At 37.9% G+C, this 20,162-nt stretch overlaps 2 protein-coding genes and 1 long non-coding RNA gene across 3 annotated transcripts; all 3 read left to right on the top strand.

Moving 5' to 3' along the window:
• Positions 1 to 5,734: 5,734 nt before the first annotated feature.
• On the top strand, positions 5,735 to 6,884 carry LOC140948664 (uncharacterized). Its single transcript, XR_012167070.1, has 2 exons — positions 5,735 to 5,878; positions 6,399 to 6,884. It is a non-coding gene; the product is annotated as an uncharacterized lncRNA (long non-coding RNA).
• Positions 6,885 to 9,581: 2,697 nt separating this feature from the next.
• Positions 9,582 to 10,979, top strand: LOC140947985 (BTB/POZ domain-containing protein 6-B-like). Its single transcript, XM_073397214.1, has one exon. The coding sequence runs from the start codon at positions 9,643 to 9,645 to the stop codon at positions 10,960 to 10,962; it is 1,320 nt and encodes a 439-aa protein (XP_073253315.1). The 5' UTR covers positions 9,582 to 9,642; the 3' UTR covers positions 10,963 to 10,979.
• Positions 10,980 to 16,042: 5,063 nt separating this feature from the next.
• Positions 16,043 to 17,259, top strand: LOC140948676 (BTB/POZ domain-containing protein 6-like). Its single transcript, XM_073397941.1, has one exon. The coding sequence runs from the start codon at positions 16,094 to 16,096 to the stop codon at positions 17,003 to 17,005; it is 912 nt and encodes a 303-aa protein (XP_073254042.1). The 5' UTR covers positions 16,043 to 16,093; the 3' UTR covers positions 17,006 to 17,259.
• The last annotated feature ends 2,903 nt before the right edge of the window (positions 17,260 to 20,162 follow it).

The raw sequence follows: 20,162 nt of genomic DNA, 5'->3' as shown, positions 1-20,162 counted from the left end.
AATAGATAAAAAATACATAGTCAAAAAGACAAATAAATAAGAAACGGCAGGCACAGTAGTTTAAAAGGCTAAGCTGCTTTTTATTTCATAAAAGTGAGCATTACACTCCCAACACATTAACATGGTTATGATAGCTTTTCCCGCAACTATCGTGTATAGGTATAGCCTTGAGGCTAATCCTGTACAATGCATGTTTTTAGCATCCCGGGATCCTGTTCACAGGCAACATAATTTTCTAGCCTAATTTCAACTGAAAAAAGGGGTACGATCTTATCTTGTTTTAAAAGAAGCAAATCAGTTTAACAGCAAACAGCTCTCTATGATTTAGAGCCAAGTCTTTTATGTGCTAATCTTATAATTACTAGTTTTGAATGAAAACTAAACTCGGAGCAGCCCCAGTGGCTATCAAAATCGCAAACCGTGGAATTTGGTGCCGAACGGAAGACAGTGCAATGTCTGCGATGTGTTTTGGTGATTCTTGTAAATCAGCTGATCATAGCGAAATAGCTTTGATTAGACTTTGAATGGACTTGGTTGTCGTGGAGATGGATTTAACCTCTCTTCCGGGATCACTCTAATTAGAATTTTTTTCATTACAGTGGACATAATGCGTTTGCCCAGAAATCCAAAAATCTGTACTTAATTCAGGAGAAACGTAATCGGAAATAGAATCGCCCTCTTCCTCTTCCTGAATTCACTTCAGGAGCCGACCATTTAACTCAAGTAAAATTTTGGGAATCTCTTCGTTCGGTACAGAATTATATATGCTACCTTGCCCGGCTAAACGTTTAAATTTGACATTCTTGTAGACCGAAGAGGGTAATGCAAGGGGGGTGTTGACGGGAAAGATTTTATTACAAGAGATAGGAGCAAAAATCGGGGAAAACGGGAGAGCTCCAGAGCACGTCCCTTGCTCTTAGAGAACATGTTCCAGTAGCATAAGGATTCCCTTTTTTCTGATTGCATAAAAAAAAAATATTTAGAGAAAGTGTTCTGTTGGCCACTTTTGTACCTTTTTTGCACGAGCGGGGTAGATTTGGTCATTTATCATAGTGCTGATGTGTCGGAAATTTTGTGACGAGATTTCTGAGGGGCTTTACAGATTCCCGATAGGTCAGGCCGTGAACTGCCGCTTCCATGTTCTTGATCGTTGAACGCGTGACATATAAACGCAATACTGAACCACTTCCGTTCGCCCATCAGTTTTGTTTATTATTGTTACTATATAATAATAAAACAAAAAATCCTTACTTTTGAAGAAAAGTAAAACCGCCTCTTTCAATTGTTTTAAGATTTTTGTTAGGCCAACCTGTACATTATTTAAAATTGTGCTCATATTCAGGCTGCTTTGAATATTGATGTGTTCAGAGGTTTCGTGACCTCTTGGGAGATGGTTCGTTATTTTCTGCAACAGGTCGCGTGACATATTTTTATATGCATTGCGAAGGTCGCGCAATTGCGATCCTGACAAACTAAGACAAGCTGATTTCAATCACTAATGAAAAATTTTCGGCATCTGTATAGATTGGAGTTGAAATTTAATTTGAGGTGATATACACGACCCCACAAGCTTTAAGAGGATTAAAAACTATTACAACAACAACATCATTAACTTTGTTATATTGAACAGATATAATCACATCATATTATTATCCTCCCCCCCAAAAAAAGCTATCGTGTTTAAATAAAGATTATGTATGCATGTATGTATATGTTGTGGTTCAATTTCATCCTTGGTTTAAAATTTTATGTCCCTTTGTTTTACAACTCATTATCATACATTACCATACCTCAAAACAAAGGGGAATAGAATTGAAACCACGAATAAAATTGAACCACAACAAATATAACCCTAACCCTAACCCTAGGAAATGCAACTACTATTTTTACTTAGGCCTACCTAGAAATGTGCTTCTGGGACTCATCTTGCCAATGACAGGAGTTAAAATGGCTTGCCAAACACACTTTTTGTATCTGTTGCTAAGGTTAAGCTTTTTCCAGAGTTCTATGTTGAATACTCAGGGACCAGGGAGCTATGGGGCTGGGTGGAGAGTAGAGCCCCCACCAACAACTTCATCAGGATTTTTTGAAATATTAAATTTACAATAAAATTTAGTGCTTATAATATTTGTGTTATAAAGCAAACACAATTTATTCTGTTAAATGTACGTTTTTTGTGCAGAAAACTGACCGAATGGTGATAACAATTTGATAAAATCTCCGAACTGTTATAAATAAATGTGTTTTTGGTGTTGTCAGAATCTCAAAAATGTCAAAACTTTCCAGTAGTGGCACTGGGCGGAAGGGCAAGAGCTTGCACCTCTAAAATGCTCCCTGGTCCCTGATGTGGTCTAACTTCAAAACAGATCTGACATCAGTAATCCAACATGACATTAGTGATTTTTCACTCTTGTGAATAACAATTTCTTGTTGCCGAGTTACAATGAACCTATATGGAGTCCTTCATCTGCGTTATGGATATTATTGTAATTGTTTCAATAATCAAAGTTAATTGCAAGGGAAAATAGTTCTACACATGACCGTATTAATGCTAAGCCATTTCTATGTTTTTTGTCTCCTTCAACACAGTGGATTCAGAACTTCTTTCAGAGATTGCTCTATCTTTAAGGACCAGCATTAGGTAAGTTTTTCTTGATGTTATGGGCAAGATTTCTCTTTCTTTTTTGACTGTTGAATGTTTTTCTAACTTTCATGTTGGCATCTTTGCTACTGTTTGATAACATGGGACGACGACCACTTGGTTGTGCAATTGTAGATTTTATGCCAGATTTCCTCCTGGAAATAGCTGTTGGTTGTACTTTAATTCTGGAGTTGTTATGCAAGACTGGCAAATAATTTCCACCCCCTATCTTTTCCAAACTGTGCATAGGCAGTAGCAAGTGAAGCAACTGGTGCTTGTCCCCTACACTTTGAGATGATTTTCCTATACAAAGTCAGGTATTTATAATAGCAGAGCCTGAAGTTAGTATCGCTTGTTCTAAGCTTGTACTCAATATCTTGGGAAACTTGTTGGTGAAGCTTAATTATTCGGTCAACTGATAACTCAGCATCTGGCAAATTGGCATCTGTTTGTGAACTGATGCAGTTGTCATTGGTTTCTGTGCTAATACTTTCTTGTGAGTCAGCAGGCATTGAAGGTAATATTACTTGCTGTTCATCATGATCCTTGTCTTGGTCTTTGTAGAAGTGAGGACTGCTTTCAATTTCTTTTTGGTGAAGGCTTACAAACTGAGTGACACTGAAATTGTTGTTATTCCCAACAGCAAGAATAGCAAGGTTGAATCTCTCCTTTGCTGTTTGAGGAACAAAAATTATGTTGCTTATTCCAAATTTCAATGCCACAGCTGCTTGGTGGGGGCAGGCATTTCCACTTGTTCCCTGTGAGCATGTACAGGTTCCTATTGTACAGTCAACAGTGTATATGATGTTGTTGTCCTCCCTGCTGGGCACATGGAATTTGCTTGGATTTTTTTCATCTATGATTATTGTGCTTTGACTAACAGAGCTAGCAGATCTCCCAAAACAACGTGATGCAAGGTGTAGATTTTGTGGTTTACCAAAAGCCAAGGAAAGAAGTTTTCGTTGAAAGTACATTTCTTAGTCTTCTGTGATAAATTTAAATAACTCAATAAGGTTGTAGCTCTCATTCTTCTTAAAACTACACATTTAAAAACAAAGATCATAAACTCGGTGTAGTTGTCTGTATTGCTGCCTCGTGTTCTCAGATTTCCTCTGTAAGAAAGTGCCCATTCCTTCCTTCTATCTATGGCCTTGTTTAAATATTCTTTGTATAGGGAATATTTCTGTAATACAGTGTCTGATGGAAAAAGCTGCACAATCTCTTCAAATTCTTGTTGGGTTTTGGCAAACACAAGGTCCTGCATTATGGACATCAAGTGTTGTCTGTCATCCTTTAAAATGGAGTGTTTGGAGTCCAGTAGCCATCTCCATGTTGCTTGCAAAAAGTGAAAAATGCACAGCAGGAGTGTTGCCTGTTGCCAGTGGACTCTAAGAGCTTGTCTCTGGCTTGTGTCATCATCTGTCATGAAAATATCAGGTCCTTTTTGGGGACCTTTACCACCGAAAGCATGACTTGGCAGAATGAATTTCAATTTTTCCAGACAGTTTTCAAGACATGGCTGTGATTGGCTTGATGTTACCCAGACTTCAAGAGGTAATGCTCCACACGGATGATGAGTGCACATAAAGAAGACAGGGTTGTTGTATCGATCAAGGCTCCCTGATGAGTCCATAAAGGCCATCTCACCAGCTTGCCTAGTTTCATGTACACGTGACATCAAAGGGGTGCATATGGATAAAATGAGATCTTGTTTGTCTGGACCATTTCCGTTAACCCTTTGCAAGTAACACTTGCCTCCCTTATGTGCATTATTCTTGTTGTAGTCATCAACAATTTCTTCCAGGTGATCAAACATTGCAGATCCATTCGATGGACCCTTCTTTTCAACCAGCCATTTGTCATGTAAATTGTTAACGTCTCTCAGAGAAGGACACATTCTCCGATCAGCCAGTAGCATGAGAGTTACTGAATCCTTCATCAACAGGGTTTCATGATGATGAAAGGCTTCTGAGGCACTCATACCCTTTTCAGAATAAGCAAAAAATGTTTCTTTGGTTGCTGGCAAAATAGGGCAAAATGAAGTTAAATGAAAGCAATCCACACTGTGATTGTGGTTCCACCAAAGCTCTATTTCACACAGAAATGGCATACCGGTACTTTTTTTTCTGTTAATTCTAATGGACATTTTGCTCTCACAATCTGTTTTCTTTTCCCTTGCTTTTGATAGCAAGTGCAACTTGCATCCTTCCTTGTCACTGTTGTCTTTGTGTGTCCTGTGCCTCTTTTCTTTTCTTTTCAGTGCAGCCTCCTTTGCTGCCACTTGCTTTTTTGTTAATTTCTTGCGTTTACGCTGACAAATGTACCATCGTGCATAAATGACTTTTACCCCCTTTCGCTTGTAACCACCCTGTGCATTGTATTTAATGTTTGTAGATGTTGTAAATTGCTGCAGCCACTGGTCAACATCTTCCTTGGTTGTGATGTTACTCACGGACAATTTTACATTATATAGAAGTTTTCTTGAGGTGCACCTGTAAAGTTTTGTGATGGAATTTCTCTGAATTCATGGCAGCTGTATTGATAACCAGTTGGCAATACTTTTTGAACAGACCGTGGAATCTGATAGCTTCTAATGGAATCAGCTTGATCTGCATCTTTGGCATATGTGTGGTCATCTATGTGGATTGCTGTTGTATTACAGGGTGTAATATGGGAATTTGACTCAGGATCTTTTTTGGGTCGTTTTTTAGGACTTTCAAAGTCAGAATCCGAATCTGATGGGTAATGTGTCTTTTGTGCCTTTCCTTTCAGACTTGTGCAAGAGGAATTGGTGTCTATTACACTGTCTTTGGAGAGACCATAACATTCCACAGAATGATGATCTGGTTCTGTGGACATGTCGCAAAGGGGGCCACCATTGGCGATATCCAAGATCAAGGAATATCTGAAGTCATTAATTTGCTTCTGTGAAAAGTCCAGTGGCCGTCCCTCTGCAATATGTTGTGCCCATTTCACAACAAAGACACCACAGTCAACTGAATTGGATTGTTCTTCAATTTCAGTAGATGGAATTACATAATACTGCCATTCTTTCCAATCAATTACTTTGCTTAAAATTAGTGAACCTTGTGAACGCACTTAAGGCACTAACACCATTATACAAAGAGTCAAGGTAAACCATTCTCTTCTGTTTCATGTCAATGACAACTAGGCACCAGTGATCCCCATGCAGTGCAGGGCACAGGATTATGTCACATGTTGGAAGATTCTGATACAGTAAGTCATATTTACGCTTCAAAAAGATATTCATTGAGAAACGGTCATGTTGTTGTAGACATCAGAGTTGACAGTAGAAACATTGTCTTTACTGGCTCGAGACTGATTTTCTATCAGCAAAAAAAGATAGTCCATTACAAAATTGGAAAGTTTTCCTTCACTGATCTTGTGTTTAGCTGGAAGGAGCTTTTCAACATCAGTTGGCTCCCATGCTTTAACTCTAGGATGCCCTGCAATTTCAACCCCAGCCATGGCAATCCCTTCTGCTTTTCTGATAGATGCTGTGTCCAAAGTGGAATATTCCCAGGATACACTTCCAGTAGCAGTCTTGAAAATTCCAGGTTTTCCAGCTTTTGATGTGTAGTAACCAGGGGGAATAGAAGACTTGATAGGAAACATCTTTCCTTTTTGGGTCTTAAGGGGCACTTGGGGTTGACAATTTTTTTTAACCTTTAAATTGCTCGACATTGCGGAAACGTGTCTAACCTCTTGCACGTCTTCAACGTCATATTTCTCATAGAAAAGGAGGTATGCTTCTTGGCTTGTGGCTTCCAGAGCTGAAGACTGGCGGATAGTGGCATCACTTGAATAATACCACTCGTCTCCTCTTTTGAAGTAACAAATGAAATGACCAGAGGAAATCTTGGTGCCTTCATGGACAATGACAGCTTTCAGTTGATATGAGACATCAGTTGCTGTGGTTCCTTTGTCTGAAGAGTTATGGTGTTCCGGAAAAAAAACTTTATCCTTGTAATCTATCAAGTTGCCAAGCTTTTTACCATCATTTTGAAATCTTACAATCTGAATGCACAATGACAGAGGGGATTGGCATGTGAGCAACCTCTTCCATGCATCAGTACTTTTTGAGCAACTGATGGGATAAAAATGGAACAGAAATAATTCAACATTTACCAGAGGACAAACAGATTACCTAAGGCCAGGTTGACTTACTTTTACATTTTTGAATAAATCCTTTTTTTAATAAACATAACAATTTGCTTGTTTATGTTTTTTTTTGCTTGTGTATGTTGCTTTGTGTTTCAGTTGAACATTATTCCACTCTTGTTACCTGCTACAATAATAAGATGATTCCAGTTCCACTGGGTGGGAATAATCCTTTCAGAAGCTCTGTACAGTACAACCCTTTCAATTGAATAAAGAAAGAAAAAAGTTAGGACAGGAAAAAGAAAGAATAATAGCCACCGGTAATTAGACATATAATTTTGGCCCATTGAATCATCTTACCTGCAAAATGTATCTTGCCAGAATTGATAATATATCTACTAGAAATATGTGTATCACAGAACCTCTTGAGGCTCGTGGGGGGGAGGGTGATTTAATGTCAGGTATGGAAGGGGGGAGAGAATTGGAATGCAGTGTGTAAATTGAATTGAAAAGCAGGTTTCCACACACTCAGGGTCTAATATTGGAAGGTGAAGGTGAGATGTAGTTACTATCCTTTGGATAAACCACTGCTCTAGCATCAAAAAGAATCACATGGTATTTAAATGGGGTTACTAAGTTGCATTTTCCTGTTGTCAGGTTTGTGTCAACATTCAACATTCAATTTTTTAAATTTAAATAATTATTTAATTTTGTTGACTTAGCAAAATCAGGATCAATGACTTTTATTGTGGTCTGCCTGGTACTAATTTTTTTTGTATACTTAGGTATTTGTTTTTGGGACTGCCTTGAGAGGTGTAATATGAAAAAAGAATAATTATTCATAACATTTATTCATACCTTTGTGATATGTAGTGGGAGAATAGTTTCCATTGTAGTGGTAGAAGTAACACTGCTACATGATGAACACATTACTTCACTCCTCAGCTCAAAGAAAAAGGATCGCAGAAAGACAAGGTTGCAGTTGGCAGGAATTAAATTTTGACTCTTGTACTGGTTTGCAGTGTGTCCAAGTACCCGGCAAAATTCTTGAAAGAACTCTGCTGCACACTGTTGCTGGCCCTTTTGAATTAGGCTACTAACTTGTGGTAGACAGGAAACCAATGTTGCTGGGCGAACTATTCCAGGCACAGTCCCATACAAGTTCAGAAAATTGAGAGTGCTACACAGCAAGCACAACCGACCTAGAATAATTTGTGGATTATGGTAGAAAAGCCTCAATACCTGGCCAGGAACATGACTAATAATATATGTTGACTTTCACTTGTGCTCTAATGAAAACCTTTTATTATTTTCAAAACAAAGCAATAACACAGTTCAATGATTCAAAAGGACTGGTGAATTAAGCGTGTCAAATAATAATAACTCCACTTTTACTACTTGTTCATTTTGTGGCCCTAAAAAATATTGGAATGTTTTCTTTTTACTTTCTTCCTTTTTCATTTCTTGTTTCCAGCTTTATGATAAGCTTAATTACTATAAGGCTTATTATAAATAAATATATATATAATAATTAGGTGGTGGTTGTGCGAGGTTTAAGTTTTCAAATGAAGTATTTTAGCATGAGTTTAGGGGCCGACCATTTAACTCTTGAGGGGAGGGGTGGGTGATTTCTGGTCATAAAGATTTTTTTTCTAGCAAGCAATCTGGTGGGCAGGATATTTTTTCCCTTTTTTTCCCATAAGCTTTCTATTACATTTGTGCTGCATGCAAATTTTTTCTTCCGACAGGCGCTTGCAGGAATGTTTTTTTAAAATCACCCACCCCCGCCCCCCCCCCCCCCCCCCCCAAGAGTTAAATGGTCGGCCTCTTATGCAAATTGTGTTCGCACGGTAAGCTATTTAAACCTGTAAGTGGATTACAATGCTGTCGAATATATGCCTAATTCAACAATTGGCTGGCCGCCTCAATGTTTATCGTTCTCTTACGAGTTAAACGACAATGAAGGTTTTGAATACCTGTTCTCGATGAGGTGCACTTCTTGCGATTGTGCTTCACGCCAGCGAGTCCTTCTACAAAACATGTCACTGACAGGAGACCTTGAAGGACGCTATTCAAAAAGCAAGTATTCCCGAGATTGGAAATTCCCTTTGGATTCATTTCGGAAGCGACTGCTGTCAGAATTAAAAATTTTAATTCGAAGAAGAAAGAGTAACGCAAAGACAGGACGTTCGTGTACACACACAGCGACATTCGATGAGATAATTTAATTTCTTTCCAGCGTAAAAAACCAAAAAGTTAATAGATTAATAGATAACTTTCCCGCGAAAGTTTAAAAAAATTCCGTACCCTGTACCCCTGCTTTCACACTTCTAACCGTCAGGGGATTTGGGCGTAGGCCGTCCAACCCATCAGGAGGCTTGGTTGCTGATTTCAGCCTGGTTCCCAAGAAAGTGATCCCCAAAAAAATTTTTGATCAAGGTTATTCAATAGCAGAAAAAACAACTAAAGTCTAATTTCGTAGAACTTAGAAGTTTATTATTATATTTTAAGTTTATTTCATGCTTAAAAGGGGTTGGACAACGCACATTGTAAATTTATCAAGCAAAAAGAGAAGATAAAAATATTAAAACAAATATTAAAACACTGACTGCGACTTACCTTTCGGTATTAAATGTAAAAGTTTCCAGCTTTACTGCAATAAAACTTCGGCTGAATGCTAAACTTGACATTGCATACAAATGGCTCAGAAAGGATTGGAAACTAATTGGGAAGGCTTGGTTACTATTCTAAGCTTAGTTTCCAAGCTCCCAAGGAAGTGATCCCAAAAAAACTTTTCGAGGCGGGCATCATTCTTTGCCCGTAGAAGTTACTAAAAAGGCGAGAAATTTGACGTTCTACTTCGGTTCCCCCAATCCAATATGTCTGTCGAAACAAACTGGCAAACAGCAAGACCCACCATCAGAGAAAGAGCCAAGTTTATGCTCAACAACGATCGCTTGAGCGATGTCAAGTTTATTGCTACGAAGAGCAGTGGCGAAACTGAAAGTAAGCAAGTGATTTCAGCTCACAAATTCATACTGGCGATTGGTAGTCCTGTGTTTGAAGCCATGTTTTACGGTGAACTGGCTGAGGGTAAGGACACTATTGAACTGCCTGACTGTGATCATGAGAGTCTGTTAGAGTTGTTTCGCTACATGTACAGCGATGAAGTGAATTTAAGCGGAAGTAATGTGATGGGAGTGTTATACTTGGCCAAGAAATATATGGTGCCTTCACTCACTGATAAATGCATGGAATATCTGAAAGAAAAGTTGGATCCTTCGAATGTTTTCATCATCCTGCCATTTGCACAGAAATATGAACATAAAACCCTTGAAGATCGATGCTGGAATGTAATCGACGAACAGACAGAAGCGGCTGTCAATTCGGATGGATTTGAGATGATTGAGAAGTCCTTACTTGAACGAGTAATCGCGAGAGACAATCTAAAGATTAAAGAAGTAGCTTTGTTTCAAGCTGTAGTTCGATGGGCTTCAAAACAATGCGAAAAGCAAGGTTTAGTGGCAGACGGTAAAGTGAAAAGAAGAATTATTGGAGAAAAAGCAATAAAAGCAATACGCTTTCCATCAATGACGATGGAAGAGTTTGCCTCTGTCGTCATTGATACAAATTTGTTGACGACAGAAGAAACAAATGGATTGTTTAAGTTTTTTGCAATACCCCGGCACAGTGCTCCCGTCGAATTTCCTAAGAATGAAAGACGGCCTCGCATCGTTCGCTGTGAAAGGTTTGGTTCAGTGAAGGGAATTTGGGGTTATGGAAAACGTATAGACTATCTTGGTTTTACAGTAGATAGAGACATCAAATTACGTGGAATCTCCTTGTTTGGCAGTGAGAACAACAGCTACAAAGTAACATTGGAGGTAAAGAATGCCGATAATAATACCACCATAGTGTCCAAATCAGGAACATATCCTTCAAACATTTTGCCCTCTAAACGCCATCGATATCATGGATATGAAGTTTTGTTTGACTCAGCAGTTCTTTTGAAAAAGAATATTAGGTATAACATCGAAGCTTTTATAATTGGTCCTGACTCTGAAAGAGGAGAAAAGGGATTTGATACTGTGAAGGAGTCGGATGTTACATTTACATTTTCAAAAATTGAAGGCAAGGTAGACTCTAACGGTACAAATCATAGCAGTGGTCAGTTTCCTGAGTTTTTGTTTTCTGTTTAGAGCCGGTTTTTTAAACCCATTTTACAATTTAATTGTTACAGTATTACTGCTTTATTCAGTATTTGCTTGTGTTATATATTCTTATTCTTGTGTTTTATATTCTTATTATAAATCTAGTCGTCATCGTCATCATCATCATCATCAAGTTAATCATCATCAAAAAGAACAAAAGAACTACCTGTAGTCCCAACCTAGTTATTTTTTCCAATTTTTTTGCCTTTGTGTTAAGCGCAAATGAAGTCGAAGTTTTCTTTGTGGCTGAAGACTAAGTCCTGTATAGCTATTGCTAAGGGTGATTGATGCGGAGGTTTTATTCAGACGATAAAAATGATCGTAAACGTTTTACGACTCAGTCAGTTTTCAGTGTTACAAGTATCTTTACCGTGAAACCCGGTTCAAGTGTCTTTCTTCCTCTTGGGCAATTTTGTCGGCGTGTTACCTCGAAAAAAGAGAGTACTCAAAACCAAGAGCAAAGTAATCCCAAGCTATTTCCCCAATCGGAGATTTTAATTTGGGAAAAGGTCTAGTGAAACCCTACAATAAGGAGTTCAGCGTTGATATCAGGTCCACGGTCTGTGAGAGAAGGTAGATTGCTCGTTACAGAGGATATTGTGAAAGAGTCCAGTGTTTCGTTTACATTTTCGTCCTTAGATAGGAAGACCACAACAGTTCAAACGCTATGTTTTCAGAGGTCGATTTTCAGGCAGAAATTCTGTTTTCCATTTAGATCAAGGAGTACGTTGTTCACAGTGTATTCCCAAACTTCTAAGCCTTTTTATATTGCTAAACGGGCACGTTCAATTCAGCGTAAGGATCGACTTCATAGAGTAAAAACGTTGAATAAATTCAGAAACAAGTCAGATCGGCTGGCGATGATAGGAGGGTAGGGGTGATAGGGATAGGGTGACGCTATAATCAAATTAAAGTAATTCGCTATTCGGCTGATTTTAAATAAAACAGTCGTCTCTCCTCGCTCCCCATCACTAGGGACTTTTCAAAACGTCTCGGGAAGGGGGGGGGGGGGCGGGAAGGGGGGCTGTTGATTCATTTATAGCACTGTGGCGCGCGGCCATATTAAATTCCGTGGTCTGCTGTTTTGGTGCCCGCTGAGGCTGCTCCAATTTTAGATCTCTCTTAACTAAAACTCTTCATTCGTGTTAAGATTAGCACATAAAAAATCGTAGAGTGCAGTTTGCTGTTAAATTTGCCTATTGAAAGATCAAAATAACGACGTTACCCCTTTTTTCATTTAAAAGGGAAAATATGTTGCCTGTTAGCAGGCTCCCAGGCAAGATGGAAAAATGCAATGGAGAGAGTTAAGATTCACGTTTACCGCAAACGGCAAACGTCAGACTCAAGTTGAGAATTTCTCAGAATAGAAAATAAGTAGATAAAAACAGTCCCGAACGATTCCTATGGTTAAAACTGGCATAAAACGACTTATTTTTGCGTAGAAGCAATAAAGAGTAAACGGAAATAAAGGGAAAACTTGGTCACGTGGTACAAATTCACGTCTGCCGTTTGGCGTAAACGTCAATCAGCTTAATCTCTCTAATGTGCGGGCCTAGCTTTATAGGGACGCTACAAGGCTAAACCTGTACTCGCCAGGGCTATGATAGTTTTCAGTAAAAGCCCCTTAACAGGAGTATACTGATGAAAATATAACGAAATATTTTCTCTTTAGTTTTCACTTTTCTGTGATAAAAAGCAACTTATATACTACTGTACCTGCGATTTATTTCTTTATCTATTCTATTTAATCCTGCATATTAAAGAAAGGGCACAGATAGAAAACAAGTATTATAAGGATTTTATCGGCCACCTCACCTCTCTACAACTGACCCACACAGTCGGAGGTAGAGAAAAAGACAGCAAATGAAATAAAACTTTGACAAAACTTTAACAATGCAATTCACTCCAATTTTTTCGAATAGTGAATAATATCATTACTCGTCGTTGTACTTGTAGTCGGAAACTGATTTAAAAAAAATGTGGAGGAAGCTTTAAGGTTAACTACTTTCTCGTTTAAAGATCGAGAGAACCAAGTCTCCATTGGACTTGGTTGTCATAGAGATGCCATTGAATTTAACCTCTCTCTCCCAGGATCATTCTTTTTATCGTTACAGTGGATATAATGCCGTTGCCCAGAAATCCACAAATTTGTACTTAACTCGAGGAGAAACGTCCGAAACGTACGTAATCCTGACTTAAGTTTAGGAGCCGACCACTTAACTTACGCAAATTTTTGGAATGTTTTCTGACTGCATTTCTTGGTTCGGAACAGTGACTACACTAAAGTGCTAGACGTTTCAGTTCTAGTCGTTAGTCCAATAATTGACATCCTTCAGTAGACCAAAGAGTGTGGGTAATGCAGATGGAACATTGAAGGGAGAGATTCAGTTTTTAACAAGCACTGAAAGTCCACAAGAGGATCGTGGTAAAATAGGGGCAAACGGAAAAGCTCTTTACCACTTGCCCTTATATTACTGCTAACATGTTGCTGAAGCATTTTGATTCCCTTCTCCTAATGACATATAAGACTATAGACAGTATAGAGAAACTGTCCAGTGGCCACTTTTGTATCTCTTTGCACGGATGGGGTAGACTTGGACATTTATCATAAAGCTTGTGTTGCCCATTTTGCGGAGCGATTTTCGAAGACTTTACAGATCACCGAGAAGTCAGGCCGTGTACCGCTGTAACCTGACTACTTTTAGACCTTTTATGGTGTTCTTTATGGTTTAACGTGTTACAAAAGCAATACAACTACTTCCGTTCTCTGTGCACATTTTGTTATCATTGTTATTATATAATAAAATTAGCAATGTATAAGAGACGCAAAAGAGTCTCCTTCCTATAGTTTTCCTTAGCCCGTGAAGACTTGACTCGAAATACAAGACAGTGCTTTACTTTAAGATTTCCTCCCTGATTTTTATTTTTATTTTTCAAAGAAATCAATTTCACTACAAGTACAACGAGGAGTTACGATATCATTCGCAATTCGATAAAATCGGAGTGAATTGAATTGTTAAAGTTTTAACTAAATTTTACATTGTAATTTGCTGCATTCCTTTTTCTCCCTTTGATTGTGTGGGTAAGCGGGATGTTCAATAAATTATCATATTGGTGTTTTATTTTTAACAAATCACAGTTTTACTGTTTTGTTTCTATTGTTAGTTTCTTTCATTTTTCCTCATAAGTTAGCTTATTAGTGGTAGTATTTTTAAATAATCATAATTATTTGTAAATAATCGGCTAATTCAACCTCTCGGTTACGATGTGATTATCAATAAACTATTAATTTATCTTGTAACTCTTTGCAAGGCGAGGTAGATTTGGTCATTCATGATGATGCTATAGTGTTGCCCATTTTGCGGAGCGATTTTCGAGGGCTTTACAAATCGCCGAGAGGCCTGGGCCCGGTTGCATAAAACGTCCGTAACAACAACGGGTACACGTACGTGCACTCGTAACTTAAGTCAGTTGCATGAAATCACTTAAGTGGTCCACTTAGGGAATTCACTCAAGTGGTTGCACTTACGATTTTCGTAAGTGTTCACTTAAGTGTCGTTTATGCAACAGAAATTGCGGGTGTTGCATAAAACCTTTTTTACGGGAAAAATAGCACGTAAATTTACGGAACCTATGTGGGTCCCGTATCGTTACTGTTTTTACTAAATTTAACGAGATCTTTTACTGAGAAGTGAAAAAAAGTATTTTTCTTCACGTAATTCGTTCTAATGCGCTTTGTTAACCTCTGATGTAAACTTTTGTGAAAAAATAAGACGAACTATCATTTTCAGTAGATATTGAAGAAAAATAACGTTTGCATGCAAATTTCATTTTTTGAGAGGCTTAAAGTGTTCGAAACGACTTTTAACTTTCTTTACACTCACCGATGGTTGACTTAATTTAAAAAAATAGAGTGAGTCAAATTAATAATTAAAAGTACTATAACAAAGTTACGTGTGCCCTTAAGTGAGCCCATAAGTTACCACGTAAAACAGAAACTTACGAGAGTGCTAAGTGTGTTCCGTGCAACACCCGTAAGTGTACCCATAACGGATTCGTAAGTGACCTACTTAAGTGAGCACTTAAGTGCAGGTTTTATGCAACCGGGCCCAGGCCGTAAGCCACTGCAGCCACTGCTTTTAGACCCTTTATGGCTTTGTAGTGGTAACCACTGTTACTGTCCTGGGCCCGGGTGCATAAAACCTACACTTAAGTGCCCACTTAAGTAGGTAACTTACGAATCCGTTATGGGTACACTTACGGGTGCTGCATGAAACGCACTTAGCACTTTCGTAAGTTACTGTTTAACTTGGTAACTTACGGGCTCACTTAAAGGCTCACGTAACTTTGATACAGTACTTTATTAATGACTCACTCTTTTTTTTTAAGCTAACTATCGGTGAGTGTAAAGAAATTTTTCAGTCGTTTCGAACACTTTTAAGCCTCTCAAAAAAATGAAATTTGCATGCAATCCTTATTTTTCTTCAATGTCTACTGAAAATGATAATTCTTCTTCTTTTTCACAACGTCGGCTTAAAATGTACATCAGAAAGCGCATTGGAACGAATTACGTGAAGAAAAATTATTTTTTTTCACTTCTCAGTAAAAGATCTTGTTAACTTTAGTAAAAACAGTAACGATACGGGACCTACATAGGTCCCGTAAATTTACGAGCTATTTTTCCCGTAAAAAAAGTTTTATGCAACACCCGAAATTTCTGTTGCATAACCGACACTTAAGTGAACACTTACGAAAATCGTAAGTGCAACCACTTAAGTGAATTCCCTAAGGGACCACTTAAGTGTTTAATGCAACTCACTTAAGTTACGAGTGCACGTACGTATACCCGTAGTTGTTACGGGCGTTTTATGCAACCGGGCCCTGGTCATGTATCCAGGCTGCCTTATGAATTTATGCTATCCGAAGGTTTTGTGACCTCTTGAGTGACATTGCGTTATATTATGCGACAGATCGCTTTACGTTTTTAATCACATGTTTAAAATTTGTATTGGGCGTGTGACAGTATCATTTGTTGCTGGAGTCAAAGTGAGTTCTTAGGTGTAAAGTTTAAAAAAAGGCGAGATATTTTGACTTCTTACCACAGGCCGACTAAACGAATATGTCTACGGAAACAAACTGGCAAACGGCAAGACCCACTATCAGAGAAAGAGGCAGGTTTATGCTCAACAACGATCGCTTAAGCGATGTCAAGTTTGTTGTTGCAAACAGCAATGGCGAAAGGGAAAGTAAACAAGTGATTCCAGCTCACAAATTCATACTGGCGATTGGCAGTCCTGTGTTTGAAGCCATGTTTTACGGCGAACTGGCAGAGACTAAAGAAACTATTGAACTGCCTGACTGTGATTACGAGAGTCTGTTGGAGTTGTTTCGTTACCTGTACAGTGATGAAGTGAATTTAAGCGGAAGTAATGTGATGGGAGTGTTATACTTGGCCAAGAAATACATTGTGCCTTCACTCACTGATAAATGCGTGGAATATCTGAAAGGAAAGTTAGATCCTTCCAATGTGTTCAGCGTTCTGCCATCTTCACTGAAATATGAGGAGAAAGCCCTGGAAGATCGATGCTGGAAAGTGACTGAGAATCAGACAGAAGCGTTTGTGAAATCGGAAGGATTTGAGACAATTGAGAAGTCTTTACTTGAAGCAATAGTCGCAAGAGACACTCTGACGATTGAGGAGGTAGCCTTGTTTAAAGCTGTAGATGGCTGGGCAACACGACAGTGTGAAAAGCAAGGTTTGGCAGCAGAAGGTCAAATAAAAAGAAGAATCCTGGGCGACGAAGTAATAAAAGCAATACGCTTTCCAGTGATGACTGTTGAGGAGTTTGCTGATGTTGTTCTTGATACTAACATTCTTTATCTCAATGAAATGGCCTCCCTTTTTAGGTTTTTCCACTCAGCATTGCCTTCCCCCCCTCTGCCTTTTTCAGATACTCTGAGACATGGACCAAGTAGTCCCCTTCGCAACATTTCTTTTGCAGACCTCTTTGAGGACGATTTGATTTGGTGAATAGGGGTAGAAATTGGGGTTACCCTGGACACAAAAATGACCTTTTAGCTCTTTTTGTGAATCGAGACATTACTTTACGTGGAGTCTGTTTGTTGGCAGTGCAAACAACAGCCACACAGTAACACTGGCGGTGAAGGACACCACTAAAAAAACTACCGTGGCCATCACGGCGATTTTTCACCCCCATTTCGCGGGGACATTTATTACTCACGCTGAGAGGCATTTCCCCCACATTTTCACTAATTATTTGGCTAAAACGCAAGACACTTAAAGGGATATCGATATATATAAGTATGCCTAGTGCAGTGGAGATTTATATTGATCGAATTGTCGACCAGCATAAAAATGCTCGAAAAATAAAATTAATGTATACAAAAAATGAGCCTGAGGCTTAGCCATACTATACCGAATTTATGTTTGTAGATGATGAAATATTTGATGACGAATTATTTTAAGAGCTACTAGACCCAGATTATAATTTATATGATGAGATCCAAGATATGGAAGTAGATGATGAAATAAATGGGTATAATGATGTGGACGAAATTGATGATAAACATTTTGAGCCTGAGACTGAGCCAGAAAATAATGAATTAAATGAACCTGAGGCTGAGCCAGAATATGATTATCCAAAGTATCGAATTAATGGGCACCCTAAATTTGCTGAATATTAGGACGAAGCATTTAACCACGACCGTATATTAAAAGATGTCAATTGCGGAAAATATTTAGTAATACCAGTAATAAGTTACAAAAATTCAACAAAAATGACACTCATGATTGAAGGCAAGGAATATGATTATCATAAATTTTTTAAAGAGTGCCATGGCATAAAGCCATTAACAAAAGAACAACATGAATATTTTGATAGAAAACGCGAGACACGTAGATTTGAAGAACAAATGAAACGAAAAAAAAGACGAAATAAAAAGTAAAAAAAAAGTGGTTAGTAAATGAGTTCAATATAGATAGGTAGTTAGTATAGTAATACGGAGTTAGTTTTTTATTTAGTTAGTTGGTTGGCCAATTTAGCTAATAATTCCGGGGGTAATTTTATGCTAGCAGGGTGTATATTATCTTGTTTAGGCTTAGCCTGTCTTTTGGTACCAGTTTTATTTAATAAATGGGGAAACAAAAACCGGTAAATAATTATAAGATCTATGACCTGGTTAAGTCTCATGCGCGTAACAGCAAAGGTCAGGTGTTTCATTTTTATTACCTCCTTTTTTAGTTCTTGCCATGTGAACGTATTTAAATTTTTACGTAATTTTACAATATCGAGATCTATAAATATATAAATACGGTAGATAAAATAATTAAACATTGTATTAGGTTCCGGTTACCCAAATCCTAATACAAGTACCAAAATATGATACATGTAATGCATGGCATACATGGAAATATATAAATAGGTTATCCTATTCGGTGGATAACTTTATAATGTGTTTTTCGTGTTTCCTTAGTAAGGAACAGTTTTTCACAGTATTTACATGGTACTCTTATGCCCCGCATATATTTATGTATAGCTTTGGATATTTTGTCATAATTATTTGACAGGATAAATGTATAGCCATTATTAAAATACCGTTTTTTCATCTCCTATTGTGCATCTTAAACTCGGTATATATTGGTGGGAGATTTGAATTCAATGCCAAGGTCTTCAAAATCTTTGTGATAATTGAGTACCATCAGATCAGGCTGTCCTCTCACATATCCCTTTTTATATGAGTCGAGTCTCTTACCCTCAGTATCCTGATTCTCCCCGAGACCGGCCACTAAGATTGAATCTGGGTAAAATTTTCTTATGAGATCCAGAACTTTTTAGTGTAAATCAGATTCATTACCAATCATAATCATGTGGTTATTTGGATTGTCAAACAGTTTGTACTGGCCATATTTTCTTATGTATGGGAGTACATGAGAGAATACCCAATCGCAGAATTTTTTCGCAGCTGGTAATTTTGATTCGAAAAAGTAAGTTCATAAAAACCAGCTTCATCAATAAAATAGGTCTGCGACCAACCAAGTGAAACGCCCGGTTGCCTTGAGAGCTGTTTTATCTTGTGTTCTTCTGAAACATGGTTTCTAATGATATCACGTGTGTCAGCATATCCGAGGATTTTGGCAACATCTTTACCCTTGAACCAGATATTTTGTTTATTATCTATGAATGAAGTCAGTTCTATATCCAACTCATAGTTGAAGAATGTCTTTTCCAACATATATAACATTATATATATTATATATTAATATCTCTTTAAGCCATTTACTCTTTCTCCTCCTCTTCCGTTTCAAAGATCACTCCTAGGACGCCTTTTAAAGTCGTCACTATAACCCAACCATTTCACAAGAACTTGTTTCTTCTTATAATCCCTCCGAATGACTTTTTCAATGCGGAATACATCCTGTTTTGCCTTTAGTAATTCCGATTCATAGAAGCTGCCTTGTATTTCCTCGTTGTTGAGATCCTTTAACCTGTAGGTAATTGGATTTGTGGATTGGATTTTGTCGACCAGGAATATCTCTTCAGTCCAATTAGGTGTGTAGCCTTGATCAAATAGTTTTCTCTTATATTTACTTATCCTGACTTTATCACCAACCTTGAATTTGGGTTTAGATGCCAATTGCTCCATATAGGTTAAAATACACGGCACTTTCATTCTTCTTTTTACTGACTTCTACAGGTGTCATTTTAATGGAACTGTCCTTAGTGTTGTTACACTGGCTCAGTATTTTTGGTAGTATGTCAAGATACTGAGAATTACCCTGGACAGCAGGGACCGCGGAGCAAGGTGAAAAGTGGGAGGGCTGACAATTGAAAATATTTTTTTCATATTGAAAATCGAAAAAGGAATAAAAGGAATAAAATCATAGTATTTGTATGTTTACTGGTCAAACTCAAACTCATCATTTTCACTGCAAGTAGTTGTCGTCTTTTCTGCAGAGCTTGCAGACTTTGACGAAGTCCCAGATAACTCTAATAAACGACCAACATACAAGGTCAGTTCAGATTCAATGCAAGAAAAGACGGGATTACAATTTTAGTATAGAAAATACTACACTGACGTGATCTGAAAAATTTCTATCTATGGCCGTTCACTGTTCAAGTAATGTAATTCTTCTTGCCATCGAATATTTCATTGATTCGAAGGGAGAA

The sequence above is a fragment of the Porites lutea genome, chromosome 9, assembly GCF_958299795.1.
Source record: "Porites lutea chromosome 9, jaPorLute2.1, whole genome shotgun sequence".
In the NCBI taxonomy this organism is placed as follows: Eukaryota; Metazoa; Cnidaria; class Anthozoa; order Scleractinia; family Poritidae; genus Porites; species Porites lutea.
This window is presented reverse-complemented; position numbering and strand designations above follow the sequence as displayed.